Below are 16801 nucleotides of genomic sequence, written 5' to 3'. Positions count from 1 at the left end.
TTATGCGACGGAAGTATTTAGGCAATGAAGATGTTGACGTCAATTATATGCGCCCTTACTCGGAAAGGTTTTTGTTTTGTTGATGTTCGCTTTCTGTAGTGTTTTTTTTGTGCATTATGCAGGAGTTGGGCTGCATTTTGGATTAATGTAATGAATTAACAACCTGTTTGCTACGATAGTGTGCCGTAGCCGCTTCTGGTAAGATTCGTTTGTCTATTTTTTTATTACTCCCAGTGAGTGAAATTGATCCTGATGGCGAATGACCGACTGCGAGCTTTGGAAGAGGTGGAGAATCAAATTGCAACGATTCTGCAGTGCGCTGGTTAGTCTACCCATGCATTCATCAACAACAGTTCAAATACATTGTAATAACAAACGCATACCTAGCTAGTTAGATATACAGTGCATTCGGAAATTATTCAGACCTCTTGCCCTTTTCCACATTTTGTTACATTACAGCCTTATTCTAAAATGGATTAAATTGTATTTTTCCCCCTCATCAATCTACACACAATACCCCATAATGACAAAGCAAAAAACGGAAATAAATCAAATGTTATGTCACATGCGCCGAATACAACAGGTGAAATGCTTACTTACAAGCCCTTAACCAACAAGGCAGTTTTAAGAAAATAGTTAAGAAAATATTTACTAAATAAATTTTTTTTAAATAAAAGTAACACAAAATAACAATAATGAGGCTATATACAAGGGGTACCGGTACCCAGTCAATGTGCAGGGGTACAGGTTAGTCAAGGTAATTTGTACATGTAGGTAGGGGTAAAGTGACTATGCATAGATAATAAACAGCAAGTAGCAGCAAATAGTATAGCAGCAAATAGTCCAGGTGGCCATTACATTAATTGTTCATCAGTCTTATGGCTTGGGGGTAGAAGCTGTTAAGGAGCCTTGGCGCACCTAGACTTGGCGCTCCGGTACCGCTTGCCGTGCGGTAGCAGAGAGAACAGTCTATGACTGGAGTCTTCGACAATTTTTTGGGCCTTCCTCATGCTAAATCTTTTCAGTCTCCTGAGGGGGAAAAGGCGTTGTCGTGCCCTCTTCACGACATTCTTGGTGTGTTTGGACCATGATAGTTTGTTGGTGATGTAGACACCAAGGAACTTGAAACTCTCGACCCGCTCCACTTCAGCCCTGTCGATGTGAAGGGGGGCGTGTTCGGCCCTCCTTTTCCTGTAGTCCACGATCATCTCCTTTGTCTTGCTCACGTTGAGGGAGAGGTTGTTGTCCTGGCACCAAACTGCCAGGTCTCTGACCTCCTCCCTATAGGCTGTCTCATCGTTGTCGGTGATCAGGCCTACCACCGTTGTCGTCAGCAAACTTAATGATGGTGTTGGAGACGTGTTTGGCCACGCAGTCGTGGGTGAACAGGGAGTACAGGAGGGGACTAAGCACGCACCCCTGAGGGGCCCCCGTGTTGAGGATCAGCATGGCAGATGTGTTGTTGCCTACCCTTACCACCTGGGGGCAGCCCGTCAGGAAGTCCAGTATCCTGTTGCTGAGGGAGTTGTTTAGTCCCAGGATCCTTAGCTTAGTGATGAGTTTTGTGGGCACTATGGTGTTGAACGCTGAGCTGTAGTCAATGAACAGCATTCTCACATAGGTGTTCCTTTTGTCCAGGTGGGTAAGGGCAGTGTGGAGTCACATTTACATGTATTCAGACCCTTTACTCAGTACTTTGTTGAAGCACCTTTGGCAGCGATTACAGCCTCAAGTCTTCTTGGGTATGACGCTACAAGCTGGGCACACCTGTATTTGGGGTGTTTCTCCCATTCTTCTCTGCAAATCCTCTCAATCGCTGTCTGGTTGGATGGGGAGCGTCGCTGCACATTTTCAGGTCTCTCCAGAGATGTTCGATCGGGTTCAAATCCAGGCTCTGGCTGGGCCACTCAAGGACATTCAGAGACTTGTCCCAAATCCACTCCTGCGTTGTCTTGGCTGGGGGCTTAGGGTTGTTGTCCTGTTGGAAGGTGAATTTTCACCCCAGTCTGAGGTCCTGAGCCCTCTGGAGCAGGTTTTCATCAAAGATCTCTCTATACTTTGCTCTGTTCATCTTTCCCTCGATCCTGACTAGTCTCCCAGTCCCTGCCGCTGAAAAACATCCCCACAACATGATGCTGCCACCACCATGCTTCACCGTAGGGATGGTGCCAGGTTTCCTCCAGACGTGCCACTTGGCATTCAGGCCAAAGAGTTCAATCTTGGTTTCATCAGACCAGAGAATCTTGTTTTTCATGGTCTGAGAGTCCTTTAGGTGCCTTTTGGCAAACTCCAAGTGGGCTGTCATGTGCCTTTTACTGGCCACTCTACCGTAAAGGCCTGATTGGTGGAGTGCTGCAGAGATGGTTGTCCTTCTGGAAGGTTCTCCCTTCCTTCTCTACAGAGGAACTCTGGAGCTCTGTCAGAGTGACTATCAGGTTTTTGGTCACCTCCCTGACCAAGGCCCTTCTCCTCCGATTGCTCAGTTTGGCCTGGCTGCTTGCTCTAGGAAGAGTCTTGGTGGTTCCAAACTTCTTCCATTTAAGAATGATGGAGGCCACTGTGTTCTTGGGGACCTTCAATGCTGCAGACATTTTTTGGTATCCTTCCCCAGATCTGTGCCTTGACACAATCCTGTCTCAGAGCTCTACGGACAATTCCTTCGACCTCATGGCTTGGTTTTTGCGCTGACATGCACTGTCAACTGTAATAGACAGGTGTGTGCCTTTCCAAATCATGTCCAATCAATTGAATGTACCACAGGTGGACTCCAATCAAGTTGTAAAAACATCTCAAGGATGATCAATGGAGACAGCATGCACCTGAGCTCAATTTCGAGTCTCATAGCAAAGGGTCTAAATGCTTATGTAAAAAGGTATTTGTTTTTTATTTAATACATTTGCAAAAATGTCAAAACTGTTTTCGCTTTGTCATTATGGGGTATTGTGTGTAGATTGATGAGGAAATGTTTTAATTTAATACATTTTAGAATAAGGCTGTAACATAACAAAATGTGGAAAAAGGGAAAGGGTCTGAATACTTTCCGAATGCACTGTACATTAGCTCTGATCCAGGGCGTTAGTGCGGCTTGCTAACGCTGGGCTTTCACCCTGGACCAGAGCTAACAATAGTATCTGTGTCGTTACATCGCTAACTAACTAATTGTACCTAGCCACACATTTATATAATAGAAATAGAGCTCTAGAAAGAATGGGCATTCATTGTCACTCTATTTTCTCAATATCTGTAGTGGTTTAAGACAAGCAATGCCAGTTTCTATAAGTAATTACATAAGCTGTAGGCCTAATTCTGTTTTCTTTGTTAATCTTCTCTAGGCAACATTGTGTTGGAGCTGTCTAAAGACAAGCACAACGCCAGTTTCCTGGACAGACAGCTCAGCCAGTTTACTGGATCCGTCAACAGAGTGGAGACTGAGCTCAGCTCACAGATCAGATACCTCACACAGGTAACACACGCACACAGAGAGACGCATGCACGCACAGAAAGACACAGTTGCATGTTTACTGGGGCCGTCAACAGAGTGGAGACTGAGCTCAGCTCATAGATGCGCTACCTCACACAGGTAAGAGGGGACACAGAGACGCACAGACAGTCAGCTTAGTAAATTCACTAGCTCTGTCAGAGTAGACTGAGTTCCGGTCCCAGATCAGTACCTCACACAGGTAGGAGAAAGAAGACACAGACACAGATCGACACACATGCATGCCCTCGCACACAGTGTGCCATGCCGTGAATTGAAATATATATACAGTACCAGTCAAAAGTTTGGACACACCTACTCATTCAAGGGTTTTACTTTATTTGTACTATTTTCTACATTGTAGAATAATAGTGAAGACATCAAAAATATGAAATGGTACATATGGACTCATGTAGTAGAATCATGAAGAATCATGTAGTAACCAAAAAAGTGTTAAACGAATCAAAATATATTTTAGATTCTTCAAAGTAGCCACCCTTTGCCTTGATGATAGCTTTGCACACTCGGCATTCTCTCAACCAGCTTCACCTGGAATGCTTTTCCAACAGTCTTGAAGGAGTTCCCACATATGCTGAGCACTTGTTGGCTATTTTCCTTCACTCTGCGGTCCGACTCATCCCAAACCATCTCAATTGGGTTGAGGTCAGGTGATTGTGGACGCCAGGTCATCTGATGCAGCACTCCATCAATCTCCTTCTTGGTAAAATAGCCATTACACAGCGTGGAGGTGTGTTGGGTCATTGTCCTGTTGAAAAACAAATTATAGTCCCACTAAGCGCAAACCAGATGAGATGGCGTATCGCTGCAGAATGCTGTGGTAGCCATGCTGGTTAAGTGTGCCTAGAATTCTAAATAAATCACAGACAGTGTCACCAGCAAAATACCCCCACACCATCACACCTCCTCCTCCATGCTTCACGGTGGGAAATACACATGCGGAAATCATCTGTTCACCTACTCTGTGTCTCAAAAAGACACGGCGGTTGGAACCAAAAATCTCAAATTTGGACTCATCAGATTTCCTCCGGTCTAATGTCCATTGCTCGTGTTTCTTGGCCCAAGCAGGTCTCTTCTTCTTATTGGTGTCCTTTAGTAGTGGTTTCTTTGCAGCAATTCGATCATGAAGGCCTGATTCACGCAGTCTCCTCTGAACAGTTGATGTTGAGATGTCTGTTACTTGAACTCTGTGAAGCATTTATTTGGGCTGCAATTTCTGAGGCTGGTAAATCTAATGAACTTATCCTCTGCAGCAGAGGTAACTCTGGGTCTTGCTTTCCTGTGGCAGTACTCATGACAGCCAGTTTCATCATAGCGCTTGATGGTTTTTGCCACTACACTTGAAGAAAGTTCTTAAAATTTTCCGGATTGACCTTCATGTCTAAAAGTAATGATGGACTGTCGTTTCCCTTTGCTTATTTGAGCTGTTCTTGCCATAATATGGACTTGGGTCGTTTACCAAATAGGGCTATCTTCTGTATACCACCCCTACTTTTTCACAACACATCTGATTGGCTCAAACGCATTAAGAAGGAACGAATTTCCACAAATTAACGTTTAACAAGACACACCTGTTAAATGAAATGAATTCCAGGTGACTACCTCATGAAGCTGGTTGAGAGAATGCCAAGAGTGTGCAAAGCTGTCATCAAGGCAAAGGGTGCTATTTGAAGAATCTCAAATATATTTTGATTTTTTAAAACACTTTTTTGGTTACTACATGTTATTTCATAGTTTTGATGTCTTCACTATTATTCTACAATGTAGAAAATAGTACAAATAAAGAAAAAAACATGATTGAGTAGGTGTGTCCAAACGTTTGACTGGTACTGTGTGTAACTTGGTAGTGTAGATATAGCTCTCATGTGGCCTACATTTTTCTACATCAAAGTTATGCATGTTTCACATTCACCTAGTAGTGTAGCCTTGTGCGAGCCAGAACGGCCCACATTCACCTAACTGAACACTAACATTTCTCCCTTTCTCCCTCTGTCCCTTGTAGGTTGCCACAGGCCAGCCCCACGAAGGCTCCACATACTCAGCCAGGAAAGACTGTCAGATGGCCTTGAACCGAGCAGAATATGCCAGGGTCAAACTGGGAGAGCTGGGACGCACCTGCGAAGTCATGCTGGATCCACAACCCTGAGAGAGCACACATGGTCGGCACTCGGCAGAGCGCAGTAAGTGGATGTTTCCATCGCTTGCTGTCACCATGGTGTTTTAGGACCACCTGCCGAAGAGAGGTGGGGACTGAAATACTTTTATTTTATTTTTGTATGATATCAGTCAAATGTATCTGGCAATGTTCTGTAATAAAGTTAGTGTTTCATTACGTTTTCCTGCTTGTGTCATGCATACATTTATCTTGTATAAACACACACAGAAGGTACACACACTTACAAATAAACAGACACGTTTTTATTTGACATTTTCTAAAATGCAGTACAAAATAAAGAAGCGACATATATTCTCCAATGTTGTAATGTTTTTGTAATCTTTTACATTGTCATTTTGTTCCATTTTATTGACTAAAATAACATATTGCTTTTACAGCATCTTGGTTTTCTTGATAACAATATACTTTGTCTTAATTTAATTAATTCACAGATAAAGTATCAGGTAGCATTTAAGTATAGTTCTCTATGAATCTACATTTTTGTAGTAGCTTAAATTGTCCTTAAAATAAAATAAGTCTGACTCGATACACAACAGTCTACAAATCGACATGATTGCGTGCGTTTCCATGGATAGATACCTCAACTAAGATTGAAGGGAACAAAAATAGAATATTTGTTTTTAAAGGGGAAGTTCAGTAAAATACTTAATATTTTAGATGGTTCCTCACCCTGAATGTAGTCTATGGGCCAGGAGAAACTGTAATCCATGGATAAATTGTAAAATACTGAACTTCTACTTTAAGTTTTTCTACACTTCACTGGTTTATAGACATGAGGACAATCGGCATTCAGATTTACACAAAAAAAAGGAAAAGCTGGTAACACTTCTACCTAAAGCTGTTTCTTATGAAGTCATTTGCCTTATTAAACATTCATTGCACATGTAACTGTATAATATAGTAACAAGACAAGAGGCCCATGGCCTTAGCTGTGACATATTATCAATATAATGGCCTTACTGCTTAATTACACAGTTTAATAAACCTCTATGGCTTCTACAGTGCTGTGAATGTTCATTAGGCTTCATAAGATGCCAATTAAGGTACAGAGTTACCAAAAAATTGTAACGTTTACATGGTCCCAAAGAGTTTCTGGAGGTTCTAAAAGTTCTATATCACAAATATCACAACATTTTCCATACTGTTGCAAGACAGTACATTGTTAGAATACCATGCCATGCGTCAATCCATTCATAACATGAACAGAGTATGAGCTTCATAACCTTCTTATGAACCTTTATAACCTTAATGTGGGACTTCATAACCAATGTGTTGTGACTGACATCACACCGCTGGAAATATATTTACACAAAAGCAAAACATTAACTTGAATGCAGATTTCCGTTCTAGTAATTCTATTTCTATAATTGTACAACCTCCATCATCATCATCTGGGTGCGTTCAAATGTGTAAAAACCAACCAATGTACCAAATGTTTTGTTAACGTGACCAATATAACTCTTGTTAACCATGGAAAGTTGTTGAATTAGGCAACACATTGTTAAGAAAAAAACACATTCTTGTCATTAAACCAAAATGGCGACAGTTACAATCAAATCAATTTAACACACCTCTGCCCTGATATTAAAATACATCTTATGAGAGGTGATCATTGTTGTTACATTGCATTTGCTGGCTTAGTAATTTGTAGCTCTTGGTTTGCTGTAGTTGAAGCTTATCCTTCTGAACTGTACATAAGGTGGATACTTTTCACCTTTTATGTTTTTATGTTATATAAATCTATAACCTGATCAAACACAGTGATTTCCAATCTGATAAATGAGCCAAGTTGCAATCAATCAATCCTCCTTATCTACCTTTGTTCTGCACCTACACACCAGTATAGACACACATATACCCATAATTGACTGCAATGTACTTCTCTGTACTATCCTATCAAGTGTCTACAATCTAGATACTACAGCAGTAGCCTATGGTTGAATCCCAAATCATCCCCTTCCCATCGCCCCTCCATTTGCGCGTTCACACTTGCCTCCACCATTTGCACAAGTGTCCCAAAGCTGAGGGAGTGAAAATTATCAAGGGTGATAAGTGCTAATTAGACTATCAGATAACAAGGCTGCAGGCTTCAGAGCGAAGTGCAATCCTGACATGCACTGCGATATGTTTAGAGTTTGACCAATTTCATACAAAGGAATTTAGAGGCGTGCCTAATTATATGCCACGTGCATTTGTTTGTCTGATTTCAAGACTTGACACATGTAAAAGATTAAGTACCTCCCAAATTAAATGTTTAACTGTTACTGAGGTTTATATCTTGTAAAACGGCAGAGGGGATTTGTTAATTATAATTTCATGCTCGTATTATTCATTCAAGTCAGGAGTGTGTCCCAAAGTTGATGGGTCTATTGATCCCATCGTCACTCTCTAGAAGTCACCCTCGGAGTTACGTCAGCAACACGTGACAACGGAGGGTTCTCCGAGCGAGTTGGTAGGGGCAAGGGGGTGGTTTGGGATTCACTCTATCTCTCCATATCCTGGTTATACCGGTTTCCTATACAATTCAAAAGTGAACTTATTTATTGACCTTAACATGGATTTATGAAACAACATTCAATTGATGAAGAATGTTTTAAGTTTAATTTACACCATTTTAACTGTGAACACCAGCATACTAAGAGGTCCTGGAGAACCTGGATTGGGGAGTCTGACTGACTATCCTATAAACTGTGCTCTGATTGGACTGCAGTGATCTATAGTGAACTCCTTCCTATTGGCTGTTGAGTTGAACAGAACAGTAATAATATTTACAGCAGTTGAGAGAATACAGCAGGGAATTATCATAAGGTTAGTTCATATCACTTATGACTTTTTAATAATGAAAAATTAAATGTCTTTAGAATTAAAAAAAATAATGGCAACATTTAAGTACACATATCTCTGGCGATTATTACAACGACAAAAATATAATTATTTCTCCCCCATTAATTTCCCTACCTCCCATCCCCCTTGCCTGGCGTTTCCCATCTTTCCTCCCTTCCCCTTTCCACTCCTCCCTACATTGGTAATTCTGATGATTGAGGCTAATGTTGGATGCTGGTAGGTTTGAGAGATTGGTCAATTATAAACTTAGCAGATTTGAGGTAGAAGATACCTTAACCACAGATCTAGGATCAGATAACCCTACCCTCAATCATAACATTTACCATTACACTGATTAAAACAATCTGACCCTGTTATCAGTGATTAGGGGAAAACTTCAACCTGCATCAAACTTTCTTTCCAGAATCTACAGTATATTCAAGAGACCTGCAGAAGACTGCAGTACTGATTATCACACACCAGGGGTGCAATTGAACACACATTTGTGACTTAATCAAAAAATCTCCTTGGCTGATCTAGAATCAGTTTTGGCCTGGTTGATCATAATGAATAACATTACATGGAAGGGACGGGGAGGGGGGGCTGATCCTAGCTCAGTACAGTACATCCTAGACATGAGCCCTAATCTTATTGACGGTGGGGTTCAATCAAACTGCAACCAGGACATGCCACCTGACTTTTGGCAAATCATTAACGTAAAATAATAGTTATTTATCGTGTTCATGGCATTCATTGCATGTAGGGTGTGTGTGTGTGTGTAGGTTTTGTTGCCGGACGTCTCCTATGTAGTCCATAACAGAAAAGGCCACACTATCTATACATATGATTCTCTGCATCCTTACGATGAGTGCACCACACTCGCACCCTCAGTGTAAGTGCACTACACTCACACCCTTCCTCACTGTAAGTGCACTGCACTCACTCCCTCCCTCACTGTGACGATATGTAATCGTTCTACACTTGCCATAATGGGTAGAGTATTGGGTATTGAGTTATTACAAATTGGGTAATGAGTGTGTGTTAAGGATAAGTGAAAATGTGTAATGATAATGATAATAGTAGCATAATAACCAGTGATGTAGTGGTAAAAGAAATAGGTGGGTAAACGCTGATCACCGTTCGCGGTGAGTAAAGTAATGCTCCCTATACTTTCAATGCATTTTCCCACAAAAGGTGGGTAAACGCTCGCGAAAAAAATGCTGCGCAAACAGCGTTTAGGTGCGTTTACCCTCCAGTACACCACTGATAATAACAAAGTAATAACAGTGTAATAACAGGTTATAACCATGTAATAACAATGTAATTGCATAAACTATTAAACTCACGTTCCCTCTAAGTAGTTGTGCAGCAATGTAGTCCTGTACATTCAAGTAACAAATTCCCAAAACTTTCCCAAAATTCCCAGGTTTTCCAGAAATCCCGGTTGGAAGATCCCGGAATCAGGAGGGAATAAGCAGGAAATCTGGAATCATCCAACCGGATTTCAGGTAAACCGGGGAATTTTGGAAAAGTTTCCGGAATTTTGCCACCCTAGTTACATGGTATTCAATCATGTATATAATTACAAACGTATATCTGTCTGTCTGCCCGCTTCTTATAAAGTGGGACCTACAGTTGTGGTCAAAAGTCTTCACAAAGTTTGCTGCTTCAGTGTTTTTAGATATTTTTGTCAGATGTTACTATGGTATACTGAAGTATAATTACAAGCATTCCATAAGTGTCAAAGGCTTTTATTGACAATTACATTAAGTTTATGCAAAGAGTCAATATTTGCAGTGTTGACCTCTGCAATCCGCCCTGGCATGCTGTCAATTAACTTCTGGGCCATATCCTGACTGATGGCAGTCCATTCTTGCATAATCAAAGCTTGGAGTTTGTCAGAATTTGTGGGTTTTTGTTTGTCCACCCGCCTCTTGAGGATTGACCACAAGTTCTCAATGGGATTAAGGTCTGGATAGTTTCCTGGCCATGGACCCAAAATTACGATGTTTTCTTCCCCGAGCCACTTAGTTATCACCTTTGCCTTATGGCAAGGTGCTCCATCATGCTGGAAAAGGCATTGGTCGTCACCAAACTGTTCTTGGATGGTTGGGAGAAGTTGCTCTTGGAGGATGTGTTGGTACCATTCTTTATTCATGGCTGTGTTCTTAGGCAAAATTGTGAGTGAGCCCACTCCCTTGGTTGAGAAGCAACCCCACACATGAATGGTCTCAGGATGCTTTACTGTTGGCATGACACAGGACTGATGGTAGCGCTCACCTTTTCACCTTCTCCAGCCTTGTCCTCGTCAACACTCTCACCTGTGTTAACGAGAGAATCACTGACATGATGTCAGCTGGTCCTTTTGTGGCAGGGCTGAAATGCAGTCTAAAAGTTTTTGGGGGATTAAGTTCATTTTCATGGCAAAGAGGGACTTTGCAATTAATTGCAATTAATCTGATCACTCTTCATAACATTCTGGAGTATATGCAAATTTCCATCATAAAAACTGAGGCAGCAGACTTTGTGAAAATTAATATTTGTGTCATTCTCAAAACGTTTGACCACGACTGTATAGAACATATAAGATCAACCCTGAATCAACGAATGGACCCAAAACGTATATAATTATTTCCTAAAACAGAGACAGTCGACTCGACACTCCCTATAAATATCTCCCTCTCTCTCTCATTATCTCTGTTTTTCAAACAAAAGGAGTGAAAAAACAAAGGAGTAGAAATGAACAATGCCATCGCAGATGTAGGAGAAAGAAGAGGGGAGAAAAAGAAGCATAAGAAGAGAAAGGGAGGAGGCTTTTTAAAATATCTGAGTGCTCCTGCACCCTTTTTCTGGAGTTGGGCCTACTGTCTGGTGCCGAGACTAGACCAGTGACTCGCCTAGCTGCTCTCCCCAGGTTTGGGTGCCTGGTCCTGGGGGAGGGAGAACTAGCAGAAGTGGTCATCCTCATCGTCCTTCATTCCTTTCAGTCGCAGACGGGCAAAGTCCTCGAACACAAAGTCATCATCCTGAGAGAAATTACTGAGAGAGAGGGAAGAGGAAGGAATGAATGGAGGAAGGGAGGGAGGGAGAAAGAGGAAGAGATTAAAATTGTGTTCAACAACAAACAAGGTTAAATTGAAATCTGAGACACACATCTCTCTCTCTCTTACTTTGTCTCAAACTCTATCAGGTTAGTGTCCACTGGGGCATCTGTTTCTGGGATGGCTGTGGGATAAAGTAATGACATTGCAAAACAGGTAAATATCACTGCAAAACACTTTATTTCTAAAATATATTTTTCTCGATCACACACACATTGGTCTGTACCTGATTGAGGTCTGGAAATGAGTTGGTCTGTGGGTTTGGGGTGCATCAGGACAAAAGGCAGCTCCACCGACACATCGCTGTACAGAGGACATACACAGTAATGTTAAAGCAATGCCAGCACACTGGGCACACCACATCATTTCAACGTGGATAATTGGGTAATATTTGGTTGAGACATTGATCAATAACCGAATGGCTGTTGTTGTTGTTGGCTAATCACCACTGTCCCGAAGCAAGCACCAGTTAGTCTTGAGCTAGCCTCGAGCCAGGCTGTTAAAGGCTGTTCCTTTATACGGTACCCCATCCTGTTTATCTGTTTAGCCTCAGCCCAAACTTTCCTCGCCATTACCAGCTGTTGTCTTAGCTCTCTCAAATAACATCTGTGATTGCTTTATGCCTCTCTCCCATGTCAATATGCCTTGCCTATTGCTGTTTCGGTTAGTTCTTATTGTACTATTTCACTGTAGAGCCCCCAGTCCCGCTCAACCTGCCTCAGATAGCTCCTTTGTAACCCAGGCCCTGTAGCCCCCAATATCACTCCTACTCCCCAGGCACTATCATGTGTTGACTCAAGGAACCTACCAGGTACAACCCTAAATCCGTAAACATGGGCACCCTCATAGATATCATCCTGACAAATTTACCCTATAAATACACCTCCGCTGTCTTCAACCAGGATCTCAGCGATCACTGCCGCACTGCCTCATTGCCTGCGTCCGTAATGGGTCCGCGGTCAAATGGCCAAACGCTCCCTAAATCACTTCAGCGTGCAGGCCTTTCTAATTGACCTGGCCCGGGTATCCTGGATGGATATTGACTTCATTCCATCAGTAGAGGATGCCTGGTTGTTCTTTAAAAGCGCTTTCCTCTCCATCTTAAATAAGCATGCCCCATTCAAAAAATTCAGAACTAAGAACAGATATAGCCCCTGGTTCACCCCAGACTTGACTGCCCTTGACCAGCACAAAAACATCCTGTGGCGTACTGCATTAGCATCGAACAGCCCCCGCGATATGCAATTTTTCAGGGAAGTCAGGAACCAATATACACAATCAGTTAGGAAAGCAAAGGCTAGCTTTTTCAAACAGAAATGTGCATCCTGTAGCACTAACTCCAAAACGTTTTGGGACACTGTAAAGTCCATGGAGAATAAGAGCACCTCCTCCCAGCTGCCCACTGCACTGAGGCTAGGAAACATTGTCACCACCGATTAATGTACGATAATCAAGAATTTCAACAAGCATTTTGCTACGGCTGGCCATGCTTTCCACCTGGCTACCCCTACCCCGGCCACCAGCTCTGCACCCCCTGCGATGGATAAAAGACAGTACTGTGCAGCCGTCTTCATCGACCTGGCCAAGGCTTTCGACTCTGTCAATCACCGCATTCTTATTGGCAGACTAATTAGCCTTGGTTTCTCAAATGACTGCCTCGCCTGGTTCACCAACTACTTCTCAGATAGAGTTCAGTGTGTCAAATCGGGGGGCCTGTTGTCTGGACCTCTGGCAGTCTCTATGGGGGTGCCACAGGGTTAAATTCTCGAGCCGACTCTATTCTCTGTGTATATCAATGATGTCGCTCTTGCTGCTGGTGATCAACCTCTACGCAGATGACACCATTTTGTATACATCTGGCCCTTCATTGGACACTGTGTTAACAAACCTCCAAACGAGCTTCAATGCCATACAACACTCCTTCCGTAGCCTCCAATTGCTCTTAAACACTAGTAAAACTAAATGCATGCTCTTCAATCGAACGCTGCTTGCACCCGCCCGCACGACTAGAATCACTACTCTCGGCGGGTCTGACTTAGAATATGTGGACAACTACAAATACCTAGGTGTCTGGTTAGACCGTAAACTCTCCTTCCAGACTCACATTAAGCATCTCCAATCCAAAGTTAATTCTAGAATCGGCTTCTTATTTCGAAACAAAGCCTCCTTCACTCATGCTGCCAAACATGCCCTCGTAAAACTGCCTATCCTACCGATCCTTGACTTCAGCGATGTAATTTACAAAATAGCCTCCAACACTCTACTCAGTAAATTGGATGTAGTCTATCACAGTGCCATCTGTTTTGTCACCAAAGCCCCATATACTACCCACCATTGTGTCCTGTAAGCTCTCGTTGGCTGGCCCTCACTACATATTCGTCGCCAAACCCACTGGCTCCAGGTCATCTATAAATCACTGCTACGCAAATCCCCGCCTTATCTTAGCTCATTGGTCACCATAGCAACACCCACCCGTAGTATGCGCTCCAGCAGGTATATCTCACTGGTCATCCCCAAAGCCAACACCTCCTTTGGCTGCCATTCCTTCCAGTTCTCTGCTGCCAATGACTGGAACGAACTGCAAAAATCTCTGAAGCTGGAGACTTATCTCCCTCACTAAATTTAAGCATCAGATGTCAGAGCACCTTACCGATCACTGCACCTGTACACAGCCCAGCTGTAATTAGCCCACCCAACTACCTCATCCCCATATTGTTATTTATTTTGCTCATTTGCACCCCAGGTATCTCTATTTGCACATCATCTTCTGCACATCTATCATTCCAGTGTTAATACTAAATTGTAACTCTTTTACACTATGGCCTATTTATTGCCTTACCTCCATAACTTCCTTCATTTGCAAACACTGTATATATATTTTCTATTTTTCTATTGTGTTATTAACTGTACGTTTTTGTTTATCCCATATGTGTTGTTGTTTTTTTTATCATACTGCTTTGCTTTATCTTGGCCATGTCGCAGTTGTAAATGAGAACTTGTTCTCAACTGGCTTACCTGGTTAAATAAAGGTTAAATAAAATAAAAAATAAGATTACAGCCTATATTCACCCACTCAAAAAGAAAGCCAAAAGTTAAAGAATTATGTCTGATTTTGGTTTAGTTGTCACCCAAATGTCTATCGCTGTGCTTTTAACCATTTACAGCACAGCAAAGTTCAAATGGGAATACAGATATTTTGTTTATTTATACAACTGATTAATGTGTCTAATAGCAGAACCAAATGACCTGGATTGCAGTTGAGATGGTGCAAGTGATCAATGCGGTTTGAGATTCTGTGTAGATTATTACCTCAATTGTGAAGATCTCCATAGACCTGCGATGACCTCTGCATGCTATCTTGAACAAGCACGTTTTATGTGATTGCATAAGAATACATTGTTGCCCCAAAAAGTGGCCATGGATTTTTGTTACTCATTTTTTATTTTATTTTGTTACTTTTTACCCCTTTTTCGTGATATCCAATTGGTAGTTACAGTCTTGTCCCATCGCTGGAACTCCCGTACCGACTCGGGAGAGGCGAAGGTCGAGAGCCATGCATCCTCCGAAACACGACCCTGCCAAGCCACACTGCGTCTTCGACACACTGCTTGCTTAACCCGGAAGCCAGCCACACCAATGTGTCGGAGGAAACGCCGTACAACTGCCGACCGTGTCAGCGTGCATCGCCTGCCAAAGGAGTTGCTAGAGCGTGATGGGACAAGGACATCCCGGCCGCCCAAACCCTCCCCCAACCTGGACGACGCTGGGCCAATTGTGCGCCGTCTCATGGGTCTCCCGATCGCGGCCCGGCTGCGACACAGCCCAGGATCAAACCCGGGTCTGTAGTGACGCCTCAAGCACTGCGATGCAGTGCCTTAGACCGCTGCGCCACTCGGGAGGCCCTGTGTTACTCATTTTAAGGTTGAATGTTACATTAGCTTGTAAAATAGCATTAACGTTAGGCTATTTACTGTATTACAAAAGTAATAATGAATTGTGTATGGTTGACAACCCAACCAAGTATCAAAATTTAAAGGAGATGTATGTACTGTTTGGAAAGTTCCATCTGAGCCACTGGCTTAATCCCATTATTTAACTTATTTTTGGTTGAGATGGAGACGTGAATCCAACACATCATGTGTTAACTTGTCGACAAGTTCATAGGCTATTTATTGTATTTCAAATGTGATATTGAATTGTGTTTGATTGTCAATGCACTTGAAGGAGATTTAGGGCAATTCCACTGTAACAGAGACTACTGAGATTCAGATTTTTAACTTTTAAATGTTTGCAAAGTTAAACAAACCATACAACTCGATGCACAACGACGACTTTTAACAATTTCCACTGACAATTTTACAAAAACATATTTACTTGAAACAGTGCAGATGCAAAGTTTAAACGACCCTTTGGAATGAGTTCGATAGCACCAGTGAATCTATTTAGTGGAGATCTCTCAATCATTCTCACGATAGCACATTGGTAATTGTCAGTGACAAATATCATAGCTAAGCAGGGCTGCTTGGGAGACCAAAGGGTAGCTGTAGATATTTCAATTATCCAGTAGGAGGTGCTGCCTAGTCTATTGTTTTGTTTTTCTGATAGTGGATATAATGTTGAAAATCTGACGTTGTTTTAAACTTACAAATTCAACATATTTTATACAAGGTTTGTCTATGTTGAAATTTGCATACCATGATGACATAATCCTGTGGTTTAAATTTCACCCTCAAAACAACAGTTTACGTTGATGACTTTTTTCAGTTCTAATGTATTTTCCACGTTGATTCCATGTCACAATAGGTTGACAAATTAAGTTGAAACAATGTTGATGATTCAACCAGTTTGTGCCCAGTGGGAGACCACTCAGACATCAGGCATAGATGAACTAATACTCAGAAAACGTTCCAGCTTAATCCAGGTGGAAATGTTTACTTACAACCACTTCATGAATCTATGTAAGACAGACAGTAGTGCATGTGTATGAGCCAATATGTAACATACCCTCCACGGGACACCACTAGTTTGACCTTGACTCTGTAAGACACCAGGATTCCCAGAACCTCCTTATTGGACACATCTTTCACTCTGGAACACATCAAAACAGACACACATCAATGAAACACAACAGACAGACAAGAGGAGAACTGCATGCATATACACCCAGTTTATTAGGTACACCACCCCGTTCAAGAAAATGGATTG

General features: G+C 42.1%; 2 protein-coding genes across 2 annotated transcripts in view; one reads left to right on the top strand and one right to left on the bottom strand.

Annotated features, from left to right (window-relative positions):
- The first annotated feature begins 51 nt into the window (after nt 1-51).
- On the top strand, nt 52-5828 carry LOC311131733 (mediator of RNA polymerase II transcription subunit 11). Its single transcript, XM_084164855.1, has 3 exons — nt 52-322; nt 3333-3463; nt 5499-5828. Exons 1-3 carry the CDS (start codon nt 253-255, stop codon nt 5640-5642), a joined length of 345 nt encoding a protein of 114 aa, XP_084020981.1. The 5' UTR covers nt 52-252; the 3' UTR covers nt 5643-5828.
- Nucleotides 5829-5892: 64 nt separating this feature from the next.
- LOC311132530 (arrestin red cell-like) overlaps nt 5893-16801 on the bottom strand; it is a gene marked incomplete at its 5' end in the record, with an annotated part of 44298 nt that continues 33389 nt past the window's right edge. The window contains 4 exons of the mRNA XM_084165800.1: nt 5893-11534; nt 11666-11720; nt 11823-11899; nt 16601-16684. Of these exons, the coding sequence (XP_084021926.1) occupies nt 11441-11534; nt 11666-11720; nt 11823-11899; nt 16601-16684 (310 nt within the window). The 3' untranslated portion in view covers nt 5893-11440. The remainder of the gene's footprint in view (nt 11535-11665; nt 11721-11822; nt 11900-16600; nt 16685-16801) is intronic.

Source organism: Coregonus lavaretus (genome assembly GCF_964263955.1).
Source record: "Coregonus lavaretus genome assembly, chromosome: 7".
In the NCBI taxonomy this organism is placed as follows: Eukaryota; Metazoa; Chordata; class Actinopteri; order Salmoniformes; family Salmonidae; genus Coregonus; species Coregonus lavaretus.
This window is presented reverse-complemented; position numbering and strand designations above follow the sequence as displayed.

Bases quoted from the DNA above. Each gene is read 5' to 3' on its own strand.
- LOC311131733 (XM_084164855.1), top strand. From the start codon at position 253: ATGGCGAATGACCGACTGCGAGCTTTGGAAGAGGTGGAGAATCAAATT. The intron at 323-3,332 runs GTTAGTCTACCC...AATCTTCTCTAG, and splicing joins AACGATTCTGCAGTGCGCTG to GCAACATTGTGTTGGAGCTG. The intron at 3,464-5,498 runs GTAACACACGCA...TGTCCCTTGTAG, and splicing joins AGATCAGATACCTCACACAG to GTTGCCACAGGCCAGCCCCA.